Source organism: Diplodia seriata (assembly GCF_021436955.1).
Source record: "Diplodia seriata strain FDS-637 chromosome Unknown scaffold_2, whole genome shotgun sequence".
In the NCBI taxonomy this organism is placed as follows: Eukaryota; Fungi; Ascomycota; class Dothideomycetes; order Botryosphaeriales; family Botryosphaeriaceae; genus Diplodia; species Diplodia seriata.
In genome coordinates, this window is record NW_027117309.1 from 271399 (window position 1) to 285882 (window position 14484).

The window sequence follows — 14484 nt, forward strand, 5'->3', positions numbered from 1 at the left end:
CGACAACGGCTGCGGCGCTTGGCTGCTCCGCTCGCCCTGACCCGCGGCCCTGCAGCTGCACGACACGCTATAAGCTCCTCTCTCAGCTCCTGCTTCGTCCTCGTCGCGAATCACGCTCGACTCTCGTGATCGCTGGATCGCTCGCCTGCTCCAACCAGAGCGCCCGCTGCCCTGTTCTCGCGAGCTCTGTCGATCAGCCGTCGTCATCATGGTGAAGCTGGAGCCGTTTGGAGTCGAGGAGGTAGGTCTCGCTGCTCTGCACAATTTTCATCGCCCTTGTTCTGTTGGTTCCGGTCTTTCTGTCGTTGTCGTTGTCCCTGTCTGTCTCTGTCCCTGTCACTGTCACTCTGTCATTGGGTCCAATTGGAGTCACGTCTTCAGCTGCCAAGCACATGCTAAGCTGGGCTGAGAAGTGGTATACACAATTGTCGTGCCATGTCGCCGAGACGTCCGCTCATCCCTTCACGAATCGGTCGTGATGCTTTTGGACGGTAGCACTGATTCGTGTAGTGGATGGACGCCCATGAGAACTCCGCCAAATACAATCTCGCCGAGACCTGTTGTGCATCCATTTCCATCGAGCAGTTGCAATCCCTCGCTGAGGATCCCGCCGAGAAGGCAGTCAACATCCTGACAACCTCCGAAAAGCTCACCTATGGCGCAATCCGTGGCAGCGAGCTTCTCCGGAAGAACCTCTCCAACCTCTACTCCTCGAGGGCGGCATCTCGCTTACCTGAGGACAATATATTGATTACTCCAGGTGCTATTATGGCTAACACCCTCGTCTTCTACGCCCTTGTCGGGCCAGGAGACCATGTCATTGTCCACCACCCAACATACCAGCAGCTCTACGAGGTCCCGAAGAGCTTAGGCGCCGAAGTGGACCTCTGGGAAGCCAAGGCCGAGAACGACTGGGTACCGGATCTGGAAGAGTTGAAGGCTTTGGTGCGGCCAAACACCAAACTCATCGTAGTCAACAACCCCAACAACCCCACCGGCGCCATCCTTCCCAAGTCTCTCCTGCAGAACCTCGTCGACTACGCCGAAACCAAATCCATCACCATCCTCAGCGACGAAGTCTACCGCCCCATCTTCCACAGCATCTCCCCCATCGACGACGCCTTCCCGCCCTCGATCCTCTCCCTCGGCTACTCGCGCACCATCGCCACCGGCTCGCTGTCCAAGGCCTACAGCCTCGCCGGCATCCGCGTCGGCTGGATCGCCGCGCGCGACCCGGCCGTCGTCGCCCGGCTCGCGGCCGCCCGCCACTACACGACCATCAGCGTCAGCAGCCTGGACCAGCAGGTCGCCGCGCGCGCCCTCGGCCCCGCCACCGTGCACGCCCTGCTCGCCCGCAACATCGGCCTCGCCAAGGCCAACCTCGAGCTCCTCGACAAGTTCGTCGTCAAGCACGACGATGTCGTCGAGTGGGTGAAGCCGAAGGCGGGCACCACGGCCTTCTTGCGCTTCCATCGCGACGGCGAGCCGGTCGACGCCGCCAAGTTTTGCGAGACGTTGTTGGCCGAGACGGGCGCGCTGTTTGTGCCCGGCCCCGCGTGCTTTGGGGAGAGGTTTCCGGGCTATGTGAGGGTTGGGTTTTGCTGCGAGACGGAGGTGCTGAAGGAGGGGTTGGAGAAGGTGAGGCTTTGGATGAAGAAGAATTACGATGATGTGCCACTGGCGGCGTAGGAGGTGAAAGTATCCTTGGTCGGTGAGAGTGTCCTTGGACTGCGTTGGGTGATGGGATGGAAAGGGCAGGAACGAGTTTTTGGGCAAAAAAGAAAGAGAAAAAAAAGAGGGTGGTACCACCGACAGTTGAAATGACAGACAGAGTATACAATTCCAGACAACGTACATGCAACTATTAAATACGCGCAAATGCGTCCGTATCTTAAATTCAACTACCTACGTAGGAAGGGGAGTAGCAGCACCAACCACACCCGACTCAGATTCATCATCGTACGGACACCGTCACAGACCTCCATTCAAAACCGAACAAACACCTGTCCCATCAAGAATAGCACCATAAATATCAAATATCCGAGTAGTGAAAGACCGTGTCTAGACGCTTACGAATAGTTCTAAACTTACCATCTACGTCCCCCCATTCGCTCCAACCACCCACGCAAAAATCATCATCACATCCCCCCTCCCCACCTACTCCAAGAACCGCCCTCCACGCCCCTCCCCTCCTCCCCCACATCCGCCAAAAACCCGCCGAAACCCTCCCCGTCACCACGCTCCTCTCCCACTCCGCGCCCCTCACGAAAAGAACGCCTCGAACCCATCACCCCCACCCCCAGCACCACCATCAGCAGCAGCATCAGCAGCATCATCAGCATCCCCGCGTCGCTCCCAACAGCCACTTCCCTTCCCCGCCGCCGCCGCCGCCGCCGCAGCACCAGCAGTAGCGAAGCCGTCTTCACGCAAAACGGCCGAAGCGTACATCGCCGCCATCCGACTCCGAGTCCGTGGACTACTAATTCACACATGGTGTACTGGCCGCGAGTTTTCGAATGGCCATTGCATACGGCCGGTGCGTGGCTGCCGACTGTTCGGATTTCCCCCGGCAAAAAAAAGCCGTACGGAATGGCGAAAACGAGATGAGGTGCGGAGGGAGCTCGTCTCGGAGGAGCATTTGCAGGAGCAGGTCCATCTGGGGGGAAACGAAATCAGGACCACTTTCAAAAAAAAAATGAACTGGTAAGAGTACATATGCCAGATGGTCCCGAACTTCAGCCTCGCCAATTTCGACGGCTTGCGAGACTGGGACTCCGACTCTGGCTGACTTTGGGCATCTTCGAATTGTGAGTGCCACTTCCTCTCCTTCTTCTTCCTTGGCGGTGGTGGTGATATCTCTCTTTTCGGGGTGACCGGCTCTAACATGTACCTATGTTGTGGTCGGTGAGCGAGCGGGCTGTGACGTCAAGGCCGGGCCAAGCGCCTCGAGTTCCGCTCCGCTCTCCGCGCCCTGACTTGTAAATTCAACACGAAAAAAAAAAAAAACCAAAGCCACAGCAAACAAGGAGCCAAGGCCATGGTATATATATAAACGACCGATTCGTCGGGTATCATTTCTACAGGTAAATAGCTGCCTATATGTGGTAGTACTATTTAGTGATGTCAAAAAACTCCATCTGCCATGCATGCAGTATCATCCCATCCCGTCCCCATCCGTTCGCATTTTTCCTTTCCTTTCCTGCCAATATGCTGCCATCAATAATTTTTCATCCATCATCAAATGAATGCTCTCCCCCTTCCCTGTTCACATTTTCAATCCGTCTCGACTTCTCCCCCCTCACAAACTCCCCAACTCCAACCACCCCTCCACAAACGCCAACGCGCCCCCCGCCGGCCCCTGCATCATCTCGGCAAACTCCTCGAACCCGATCCTGCCCCTGCCGACCCTCTTGATCTCGCTCTCCGCACCGTCCAGCATCGCCAGACGCGCCATGCGCCTCTCGTCGGGCGCCTCGCGGTGGTCGCGCTGGCGCGCGTACGCCGCCACGAGGTGAACGTTGGGTGCGCGCGCCGCGGCGGATGAGTGGTTGATGGCGTCGCGCACGCGCTGTTCGCGGATCGCCGTGCTGACGAGAGACAAAAACTCCTCTGGCAGGTCGCGGATGTCGCTGGGTCGCATGCGGATCTCGGCGGCCGTATCTTCGTCCTCGTCGTCATCATCATCGTCGTCGTCGTCGTCGTCGTCATCGTCTTCTTCGTCTTCCTCGGCAGACGTGGATTCCCCGGAGCTGGGCGTGTCCTCTGAGGAGCTGTCTGATGCGGATGCCTCGGATGAGATCGGGATGAAGAGGGTGGGTTCGTTCGCGTGGCTGGGTGCTGGAGCGGGCGAGGTCTGGCGGCTAGCTGGACCTGCGCTCCCTTGATGGACGGGCGCTTGTGGAGGATTTAGCGATGAGGCCCTAGGTGGGTGAATGTCGCGCTCGCTGTTGGGCCGGAACTGGGGCATGGTAAAATCCCTGAAGGGCTCTGTTGGTTCTACTGGGGGAGCTGGAGGTATGATTTCAGGTGTCTCTGGCCTCTCCGGCGGTGCTGTAGTATGGGTAGGAAGGTTGAGATTCGGCAGAGGCAGGAAGCCAGTCTGTGCGGGATTGCTCGGAATGCTGTTTGGGCGGAATTGCGGCATAGTGGGATCCCCAGGCGGCGATGCTGCTCTTTGAGTGCGTACGTTAGGCTGCTCTCGTCTCTGCCCCGAAGTTCGGGCGTCAGATGGGCGCATCACGAGCTCAAGCCATCTTACTTCCGGATCATCGTTGCCCTCACCCCCATCCGTGTTGTTTGCCTCCCTCCCAACGTCTCTATCAGGTTCTTCCGATCGCCTTGCCCTGTCGCGGTCTCCGTCTGTTAACAGATTCGACCTCTCAAACAGCTCGTCCAACTGCATGTCGACAAGGTCCACTTCGAGCCGAGCCTCTCGCTTCTGGGTATCTGTCGCTGTTCCCGATTCGTTCTTTGTTTCCGAAATACGTCTTGCGGCCTTTGCTATGAGGGACCTAGCCGAGGAAATGAAACTCTTGTATGCTTCGTTAGAAATGCCGTTATTTTCTGCTTGTCGTAAATCGCGTTCGAAAGGTTGAAAGACTTCCTCCACAAATCCGTCGAGAGCGTCAATGTCTTCGTTGGGGATGAAGCCCTTGCTCTTCAGAGTCTGATAAGTCTTCCAGCTTCGACCGGTAACCAATGCAACAAATTGAAGGGAGACTTTCATGAGCTCTTCGGCCTCGGGAGATCTCACGAGTGGATCATTCTTGAAATCGGCGCCGGTCTTTTCCTCCATGTCCTTGATGAAGGCAGTGATTTTCTGGCGCCACATCTGGCGCTCAGACTTGGTTGCTTGCACCTCCATAGCAATGTCCTCCTTCCGCTTGAAGATGGGGTCGAGCATTTCGTTGCAGCCTTGTTGGGTGACCTGATAGAGAATGTCCTTGCCAAGATCCTCTTCGGCTTGCGGGATTTCGTAGCCGCCCCACCGCTCTCCTACGGGCCGCGAGGATGTGGAAACATCGGAACGAGCATCGGACTCAATATCATCGGCGAAACGGACACGCGAGGATGAACGGGAGTGCGAGGGTCGGACATAGACGCCATTAGGTATTTCGGCTTGGCCGTCAATCGTCGCAGGCCCGTCCGTGGAGGTATCAGGGTAGTCGTGCTCCAAGGTGTCTGGCGCAGTCAGGCCTTCCTCTTCATCGATATAGAACTCTCTCCGTCTCCATCGATCCGCGACAGCTTCGTTCCGAGCATGCTCGACAAGCTCAGCAGGTGCGTCCAAACTCCTGCGACTGTTGCCCAGGCGAAGCTCCCCAGAATCCGCGATGAGCTGCGAACGATCTTCAATGTCACGACCATCCGCCCGTACAACCTCATCATCCTCGGATTGGGGATCTCCGAAGCGGTCGAAAGTTTTCCGCAGCGCTGCACTGGGCCTTTGCCTATTGAAGTTTGGTCCGCCAAGGAAAGCAGAGCTTAAAGGCTGGCTAGACTCGATCGTGTCCATGGCGCCGGCCACACTGAGGTGCTCTTCAGCAACCATCAGCATATCCCTAGTCTTCTCACGGAGAATGTTGTAATACGCGCGGAAGATGCGCAGAAAGTCCTTTCGGGTCACATAGCTGTCGCCGTCGATATCGTAGCATTCAAAGATCTTGTGTAGTTTTGCGCGGCTATGTGGACTCATGCGGATGAAGTTCATGCCGAGGACGAATTCTTTGAACCCAATTAAGCCATCCCCGTTACTGTCGAAGAAGGCAAAAACGCGGTCGTAGACGAGATTCGGAGCCGGGATGTTAGCAGTATACCGGGGCACGAAAGATTTGTCAAAGGCGCGCCTATCGATGGCTGCACCGAGTTTCTCCGGATCCTCGTCCCATTGAACATTGGCGAGACACGTGAATTGCTCCCAGAGACCGTCGATCTCTTCCGGCTCGTACTGCGTCTGCTCCTCAAGGCTTTTCCGCACGGCGTTCGGCACAATTGACGGCATGTATCCTGGATTTCCTGGGAAATATACCGGCATGGGATTCCGGGTATATCCAAGGTATCTGGCCGGAACCTTGACCTTCTGAAACATGTGTGTCTTGGGGTGGATGTTGGTAGCCTCGCAATCTGAGCACAGGTCGTAGTCTATACAATTGGTGCAGCGCCAACGGATTCCCCGAATGGGCGTGGTGCTGCAGCCATCGCAAGTGATTCCGCGATGGACGATGCCCTTTTGTCGCGCTTGATCTTCAGCAATGTAGTATAGTGTTCTCCGGAGAGCGTGCCCGTCGCTGTTCTGGTCATTGACAGCCATCCCACCGCCTTGCGACTCGGCCTCGTGCCATGAAGCGGCCTCGGTCTCATCGTCATTGGCGGCAATGGCCAGGTCCTGTGTGCCGTCCGTCTGGGGGACTTCGGTGATTCTGCGATTGTGTCTTCCGAAGGCAGACATGATCTGAGCGCGCGGGAGACCCCAGTTGAGCAAGCGACGGTAGATTCGCTCGGTTTCGTGGCGCGTTGAGAGCTGCGTGGTGGGGTCAACTTCGCGCTCCAGGTAATTGTCCAAGAACTGGCGCTGGGCCTCTTCAGCTAGCTCCTCGGCCATCCACTGCTCGTGGTGGCAGACGCGTCGGAACCAATCGACGTCAGGCAGCCTCCCTGGGAAGAGCGGGTACCGGTGGCGGTGTCCATGGTTGTCGGCATCCTCGACGACGAAGACGCCGTATGGCGGAGAGACATCGGTGGCATCGGTCCTGGCATCGGCGTCGGCATCGTCATTGTGGTGGGAGCGGGTGCGGCGTCGCGGATTGCGGCGGCGATGTACGGCATTGCTGCGATGGAGGCTCTGGGCGGGCTCGGCGGTGACGGTGGACCAGAGCAGGTAGGCGGAGAAGGCGGCGGCAGCTCCGGCGACGGTAAGCACGATGGGGCGGTATCGCGACAGGGCGGAGGTGGTTGAAGCCATGCGGTGCGAGCGTGGGGCTTTGGCTAGCCGCAGCTGCGGCGGTCGTCTGAGCTGCGGCAGAAGGTCGAAGTGGTCGTGAGCGCGTCGCTCGGGGTGTGGGGAGTCAGCTGGCAAGCAGCATAATTACAGGCACGCGCGAGCCGGAGCCAGGTTCGGCGAGGCTGGCTTGGGGCGAGACGAAGGGCGATGGTGTGTCATCCAGCTCAGCGGCCATCGGGTTGCAGGCAGGCACAGCTGACGCGAGCCACTTTCCTCTCTCAACTGGCCGCGCACGGCCCGGGCCAGACGTACCTGCCCACCACGCCGCCGTCACCACTTTTGCCATCACAGCGGATCCAAACCGATGTAAGAATGAAGAGTCTCTCATGATGTATAATATCCTGGGTTTGCACCGCCAAAGTGAAGGCCGTCCTCGCTAACTAACCAGAATTTCAATGTGCCTCCAATGACCTCCGCCAAATCCAGAAAGAAGAGATCCCCGCCGTCCACCTCTACTCCAGCCGCCACTTCGCCCGGTTGCCGGCAGTCTACTCCGGAGCCAAGTTCAGGCTGTCGTCCTCGTCTTCACCATCTTCGCCGTCCTCGCCAGCATCAGTGCTGATGGCGCTCCTCACCAGACTGAGCGGAAGCATGTCCTTGAGCTGCACCTTCTCCCCCAAGATGCCCGTCTCCTCCGCCTCTCCTCCCGTCTGCTGCTTGACCTTCTTCTTCCTTGGCGGGTCGCGGTTGTTGAACCAGTCAGGGCCGCATTGGTCGTGGCACTCGCACGGCCACAGGAGACCCAGCTCCTCGTCGTCCATCGGCGGAAGGTCGATGGCAGCGTCGTAGACCGCGGGTCGTTCAGAACGAGCGATGATCTTGGCATTCGGCTCGCGACGCTTCTGTGAAGCGTGGGCTCCGCCCGCGAGGTCCTGCACATGGGGCGGCGTGACGCCCTTCAGGGCGTAGAAGTTGTCGGACGTGAATTCGCCGCGCTTTGCGTCATGGAACATGTCGTCCAGGGGCGCCTGCCATCCGCGACGCACGCCGCTGCCGTAGAGTCTGAGCTTCTTCGCGTTCTGGAGGTTGCGGGCGATCAGGCCGCAAATGTGCTTTACGGCCTTGCTGTGGCAGCCGAATTCCTGGGGCGTGGAGAAGTAGTCGCTGATGACCATGTCCTCGGAGACCTTGGGCTCGATCCAGACAATGTCAAGGTGGAGCTCCTTGAGGTTCTTCAAGACCTTGGCAAACCTTCCGTGACGGTGGCCAGGCTGGACGCTGGTCCCGAAGAGGCTCAGAAAGTCGTCATGGCTGAAATTGAGGTGGATGTTTCGGACCTGGCGTAGCTGTGGCGGGACCACCTGGTCCAGGAAGCGGGCCAGGTTGCCCGGCTTGTCAAAGCAGAAGGTGTTTCGACGAATGGACATCTTGAACAACATGAGCTGGTCCGAGGATCCTCCCTCGAAAATGCCGATGCCTGGCAAGCCGTATTGAGCCTGCTCTGGAGCAGCCGTTGTGGGACCGTGCAACCGTGCCTGCTCTGGGCTAGAGTACCGGCATCTTGCGTCTCCACGCTTGTACAGGAATGGCCAGAGGTCAGTATCCTCTCCAAGCTGCTCGATGATCAACCATCTGAGCTCGTATGGAAGCCCAGAGAAGTTGAACTTCTCCTTGCCCTCGGACACTCTGGACGCCCAAAACTTGAGTTGCGTGTCAGGGCTGGAGGCGAAGTCGGGGCTGATTTGACGGAGAAGAGCCTCGAAAAAGTCGCAGATCGGGACGCAGAGATCCTGCTTGATGTAAACACCAAGTTTGCCATTTGCCAGGGCCATCTTGACGACGTATGGCGTGAAATCGGAGAACTGAATGCAAAAGGCTGCTCCAAAGTCGGGGAAACGGAAGAAACGCTCCTTGGAGCAGAGGCCTGAGACATCCCAAATGCAGAGGCATTCAGAGAAAGCGTAGCGAGTATAGTCCTTGGCCTGGTACGCCTTCAGGAACTTCTGTATAGCGCTGTGAAGGTTGTTGCGTGGGCTGATATCGACACCATTTGACCACGCTAGCTCGTTCGTCCATGCGTTGGGATCACTGATCAGGTCATGTTCTTCGAAGAAAGTATCGTAACGCTTCTGGGTGCTTCTGAAGGCGCTGATAAGGAGCTCTGGGTTGGCGGGCTTGATGATAGGCATGCCAGCATGCCTGAAGCTTTTTCCGACGGCCATGGTAGCGTCGAATGTAGATGTCGATATGCTGTGGAAGGATGCAAGCGTGTTGAAACGGATTGGAGCAATTCAAGACTGGAGATATGGGTGATTCAGTAGAGGAGAATTAGGTTGGAAGGGTTGAGGTAGATCGGAGGATTTATGTGGGCGATGGGGTGGCTGGGGGCCGGTTGCTATTGTTGCTATTGTCGCTATTGTTCCTATTGTTGCACCTTGTGGGGCGTGGGTCTGTGCGGAAGGTGAACGGTTGGTACCAAGTTCAGGTGAGGTGGATGGGTCTTCCGGTGGTGAGGCGGATGGGTGTTCCCGGTCAGTGACATCCAGCTCTTGCACACGGCCGACGGTAAGGACCGGGAAACAAGAGTGGTCGAATGACCGTAACAAAGCCTGTACAGCTACGTCTGCAGTGTTGTTGATGTATGAAGCAGATGGGTTGAGCCTGTCTACGCAGCTTTCAAGGGCCCGGTACCCGTGCCAGTCAGGGTCCTGATGACCACCTGCTACCTCGGACCCTAAGCGAGAAAACATACAATGCCTTTGGATGGAGTTGAAGCAAATTTCCTGTCGTAAAGGTTTCAAGAAAAGCTGCATTTACGTCTAGATAGCCATTTCAACTGCCCACGTTGGGAGGTTTGCAAGATCCAAGTTTACATCCGCACCTTTGCTTCAACTGCCCATAGAGGAATTGTTTTTAGATCCATATCTACGTCCGGATCCCGGCCTCAACTACTCGCGTAGGAGGGCCAGTAATGTTCTTACATCCTTCTGGTTCCGCATTCATGTTATGTAATTCTATCATCTCTCTTGCCGCCTCCATTCCGCGCCACTAAGCAAACAATCAAGTAGGTCGAGTGCATGCGCGCTCCCCTTGAAAGATAAAAAAATGAAAAACCGTTCGCAATGCCACTCGAACTTCCGCCACTGTAGCTCACTTGACACCCGCGCACGCGGTCTTTCTCACCACGCCGTGCAAGAATTCCAAAAACAAAAAAATCCATCCCAAACCCAGAACAAGGCGACGCGACCTGTAGCCAGCTGCAAAGACAGCAAAAGGGCCTTGTCACCATCCCAGGCGCCCCTGCATAACCGACGAAGCAGCATGGAAAGCCGGTATACCTCATCCGGCAGACCGACGCCTTTCCCGTTCCCCAGTCCGTCCATCCCGGCTTTCGTTGCACCCCTCGCATCCCGCCCGCTTTTGCTTTTTTATTCCCTTATCCATCGCCATCCGGCAGGCACCGATCAAGGGGAAGAGAGGGAAAGAAAAAAAAAAGATTACCAGATCCCGGCACGAAACGGAAATGATGACGAGGATCTGTAACGAAACGGGAGGAGCACGAAACAAGCAACGGGAGCCAAGCAAAGAACGAAGATCACATGTGATGAAACTCGAAAGCCCACCGGGAGAGGGGGAGGAAAGTATCCCGAGCACCGCCAATTACAAGCAAGCGATGTTACTAAACCACACCCACCCACCCCCCAGCTCTCCCTACAGTATGTATGTAGTAGTCAGGCCCGCACCCGCTCATCGTTCCGCCCACATCATCCACATTCTCCACAAAACACACACTTACCCCAGCCGAGAACGGCAACTCCGCCCGTGGGGCGGGCCCCCGTCACACGCGGAGCGCGCGCGCGCCTTGCCCGCCTTATGAACGGTGATGCATGTTATGGGTTTGGTGCGACTTGAAATTACATACGTTCGCGCACACAATCATCGGTGCCCACCCCGGTCCGTCCCTTTTGGGCAATTCCGTTCAGCTCCGCTGCGTTCGAAGTTGTTCCTCTTCTGGGGGGACGTGTTGATCCGTTCTGTGGTTCCGACATGCAGCACGGATCCCTTGGTACGGGGGGAGGGAGATGGCCTTTTTACTTGTCTTGGATGAGTACCACCTTCGTGTGTCTGCTCGTTGTAAAGGTGTCATTTTTCTCTGGTATCACTATTGCTTTCCCCCCCTCTCCATCCATGTCTTCACATCTCTCGCAACCACCACCTCGATGGCGCAGTACGCCCAGTCTTCGCCGACGCTCGCGCTGGAAGTAAATGAGAACCAAAAAAGAAAATGACAAAATCAGTCCCAGAACTTGATCGCGCCGTTCAGATCGCCCGTGACGACCTTGCTCGTCTCCCTCGGGTGCCAGAGGGTGCTGATGATGGGCGCCTCGCTCGCCTGGATCTTGTGGTACATCTTGCACGTCTTCCAGTCCCAGAACGTCACGAAGCCGCCGCTGTCGCCCGACGACACGAACTGGCCGTCGGGCGAGATGGCCACGTCGATGGCGTAGCCCGCGTTGTTGTGCCCGCGGAACGACTTCTTGCGGTTCTGCCGGAACCGGTCGGTGCACGCGTACACGACGATCTGGTTGTCCGACGACTGGAACGCCACGTACTTGCCCGACGGGTGCGGCGCGCTGCGCACCATCGGGTACATGTACGGCTCCGCGATGAACTTGATCGGCACCGGGATCCCGTACTCCCACGCCCGCAGCGACTTGTCGTCCGACGTCGTGATGAACCGCCGGTTCTCGTCGCAGAAGGTGATGGTGTTGACCGGCCCCAGGTGGTGGTCGTACTCTTGCACCATCTGCTGCGTCCGCGTGTCGAACTGCACGATCTTCTTGTCCGCCATGCCGGCCAGGAACTCGTGGTTGAGCGCGGGATCGGGGTTGAAGCGGATGACGTGCGGCGTCTTGCCCGTCGTGAATTTCGAAACGCATTTGCCGGTCTCCGTATCCCACAGCTTCATCTGCCGGTCGTAGGAGGCAGACAGGAATTGCGTGCCGTCGTTGTTGAAGCAAATGTCATTGACCGACTTGTTATGGCCCATGTAGCTCCGCAACAGCTCGCGGTTGTGATACACATCCCAAATCTTGACCGTGTTATCCGCAGACGCCGACAGCAGCAGGTGACCAGAGTCGGGGAAAAAGCGCAGCGCATTGATGGCCTTGGTATGGTGTTTCCAGGTGTGAATGCACTTCTTGGGGATGTAGTTCTTGAGGTCGCTGATCTCGCCGCGTAGGTTGATGCCCAGGTCCTGCGGCACATGCATAAAAGTCCGCCCTTGGTAGTCGAACTCTTGCGATCCGTGGAAGACAGTCTTCTCCTCTGCCGCATCCTCGGCCTCGTACGCTGTCCCGTCCTTCGTTGACGGTGCGGCAGGCTGCTCTTCGATCTCATCCTCTTCGTATACGATCTCCACATCGGAGCCCTCCTCGTCCGACGCGGCGTCTGGTCGCTCGAATTGGTATCGTGCCCATGGCCCCTTGTATGCGCCCTTGCCGTACACAATGCTGGAACTGCCCTTTTCTTCTCTCTTGCGCTTTTTGCTCGATGGCTCGGTCGCTGCCTCGCGCGCTCGGTGCGCCGAACGGAAAGATGCTTCGCTGATGATGATTTCGTCGGCAAAGCCGGTGGGCACGCGACCCTTGGTGTTGTTCGCCATGGTGTGTGGGTCTGCTGGGATAAGGGCGAGGATAGGTTAACCGGTGCAGCGGTAGGATGGACTTTTGGTCGCGGCTCGCAGGCAGTGACGTTGAGCGAGTCAGGGTCTCACGCTGACTCAGCACGACTCGACAAGCTCAAGCCTAAGCTAGCACCGTTTGCAAAACAGTGTAGTAACTCAAGGTGCTTTCGCAAAGGACAGGCTCTCAGCATAGCTAAACGCCCATGTCGAGCATCACTGTTGATCTGCCTACCGATTCCGCGCTTCACCGGTTAGCGGCACATGTCTCACGGGAGAAGGCAGCAGAAACATGCATAGTGTGAGTTTGAGTACCATTCAAGCGTCGATTCCGCTACTCGACATTAATCGCAGAGCTATCCTGTCATTCGTCATCTCTGCCAGGCCTATGAATACAGCCTTACACTCGACAAGCCCCCAAGCGGGCATCAAGAGCCAAGGAAGCACGAAGCGCGTACCACCTCGCCCATCTCATATCATTCGTGCATCCATCCACTCATCCCAGACGTTACTACTCATGCTTTCTTGATTCATAGCGCACGTTGCTGCAAAGGCAAGCGGATACAAGGCGTACTCGCGCCTACGGAAGGCTTGCCGTTTGTTCATGAGGAGCCACGCTGCATGCTCTTCTCAGCCTCGGATCGAATTCAATGCGTCTCATCGCGGATGAGGGCGACGCTGTTGTCGCAGAAGTTAGAATCAGACTTTTCCCAACACATCCCCGAAGCTGCAGAGTACTTACATCATGCTGTAGAGGTAGAAGAAGAACATGACCAGGTGGAAACCGAGCTTGATGAAGGATTCCTGTACAGTATGTTAATACACGCGTGTCCTATCAGTTGGCGCGCAAGTCGCCAGGGGAGCATCCCCATACCTTCTTGTGTACGTTGAGTTTCCTGAAAATCTCGGTCGCATCCAGAAGGTGCTGGTTCTCAAGGATCCTGCCATTCACAGTCAGCCGTCTGTTCTTAAGCCTGATGGGGCAGCCCAGTCGCTTGGCCACGTATCCGACCGCACAATCGCAGGGCCAGTATTCGCGGGCAGCGTGGTTCTCTTGGGCCCATTGCGGTGTCGTGTAGCACTCACTTCTTTGCGTTCCATGCCAGGAGGGGCAGGTTGAGGAGCAGAGCGATCCAGTAACCGTTGATGAGGAAGAGGAACGTCAGGAATCCGTGGACGGCGGCTTCGGGGATAATGTAGGTGTTCAGGCGGTTGCAGAGATCGATGGGGTTGATGTAATCGCTGCGTCCAGCTGTGTTAGCAGTGCTCGGTGTCATCCGCGAGGCGCCGATTCTCTGCTTGGGCGCGCGCGTGAGGCGCATGGAGAAGGCGCCTGGGCAGCGAGAGCTGCGCGAAGAGCGTGAGACAGTGATGCGTACCATTCGAGATCAGAGTACATGATAGTGAAGAAGACCTGGAGGAAGAGGTTGACCGCATTTATGAGGACAGCGAGGAGGTAGAGCCACGCCTCGCCAGACATCTTGAAAAGCTTCGGACCGCGGGATTCCTAGGTGGAGGAATGCGATGGCGAGGTCGACGGTGCTTGCGCGATAGCGTCGGGTTCTGGTGGTGCGACGAGGTGGCCGGGCAGAGTTACGTCGTCGAGATTTGCTTGCCGGTTGTCGGTTGGCGGGGGACGCGAAGATAAGTGCGCAGGCGGTGGGCTGTCGGCTCGAGCTCCAGAAGCTGGGGACTTGATGCAGCACCGTGCAAGGAAACAATGCGACGCGGAAGGAAAAGGACTTGATGCAGCCGTAAAGAGCCTGACGTGTAGACAGAGTAGCAGTTTTGATGATGACGAAGCGCAGTCCGTCTGGCGCTGCTGGCATCCACTGCTTCCAAGGCACGCATCAAGCTCCGC

At 57.1% G+C, this 14484-nt stretch overlaps 5 protein-coding genes across 5 annotated transcripts; 1 reads left to right on the forward strand and 4 right to left on the reverse strand.

Moving 5' to 3' along the window:
• Positions 1 to 513: 513 nt before the first annotated feature.
• SLS55_001477 (uncharacterized protein) lies at positions 514 to 1689 on the forward strand (the record flags this gene model as incomplete). Its single annotated transcript, XM_066772971.1, has 1 exon — positions 514 to 1689. One exon carries the CDS (start codon positions 514 to 516, stop codon positions 1687 to 1689), a length of 1176 nt encoding a protein of 391 aa, XP_066635538.1.
• A 1609-nt stretch (positions 1690 to 3298) lies between these two features.
• On the reverse strand, positions 3299 to 6825 carry SLS55_001478 (uncharacterized protein; the record flags this gene model as incomplete). The annotated part of the gene is made up of 2 exons (XM_066772972.1): positions 3299 to 6749; positions 6821 to 6825. The coding sequence occupies 2 exons, from the start codon at positions 6823 to 6825 to the stop codon at positions 3299 to 3301; spliced, it is 3456 nt and encodes a 1151-aa protein (XP_066635539.1).
• Positions 6826 to 7488: 663 nt separating this feature from the next.
• Positions 7489 to 9162, reverse strand: SLS55_001479 (uncharacterized protein; the record flags this gene model as incomplete). The annotated part of the gene is made up of 1 exon (XM_066772973.1): positions 7489 to 9162. The coding sequence occupies one exon, from the start codon at positions 9160 to 9162 to the stop codon at positions 7489 to 7491; it is 1674 nt and encodes a 557-aa protein (XP_066635540.1).
• Positions 9163 to 11234: 2072 nt separating this feature from the next.
• Positions 11235 to 12605, reverse strand: SLS55_001480 (uncharacterized protein; the record flags this gene model as incomplete). The annotated part of the gene is made up of 1 exon (XM_066772974.1): positions 11235 to 12605. One exon carries the CDS (start codon positions 12603 to 12605, stop codon positions 11235 to 11237), a length of 1371 nt encoding a protein of 456 aa, XP_066635541.1.
• Positions 12606 to 13361: 756 nt separating this feature from the next.
• ERV14 (COPII-coated vesicle protein) lies at positions 13362 to 14103 on the reverse strand (the record flags this gene model as incomplete). The annotated part of the gene is made up of 4 exons (XM_066772975.1): positions 13362 to 13427; positions 13498 to 13564; positions 13710 to 13865; positions 14003 to 14103. The coding sequence occupies 4 exons, from the start codon at positions 14101 to 14103 to the stop codon at positions 13362 to 13364; spliced, it is 390 nt and encodes a 129-aa protein (XP_066635542.1).
• Positions 14104 to 14484: the final 381 nt, after the last annotated feature.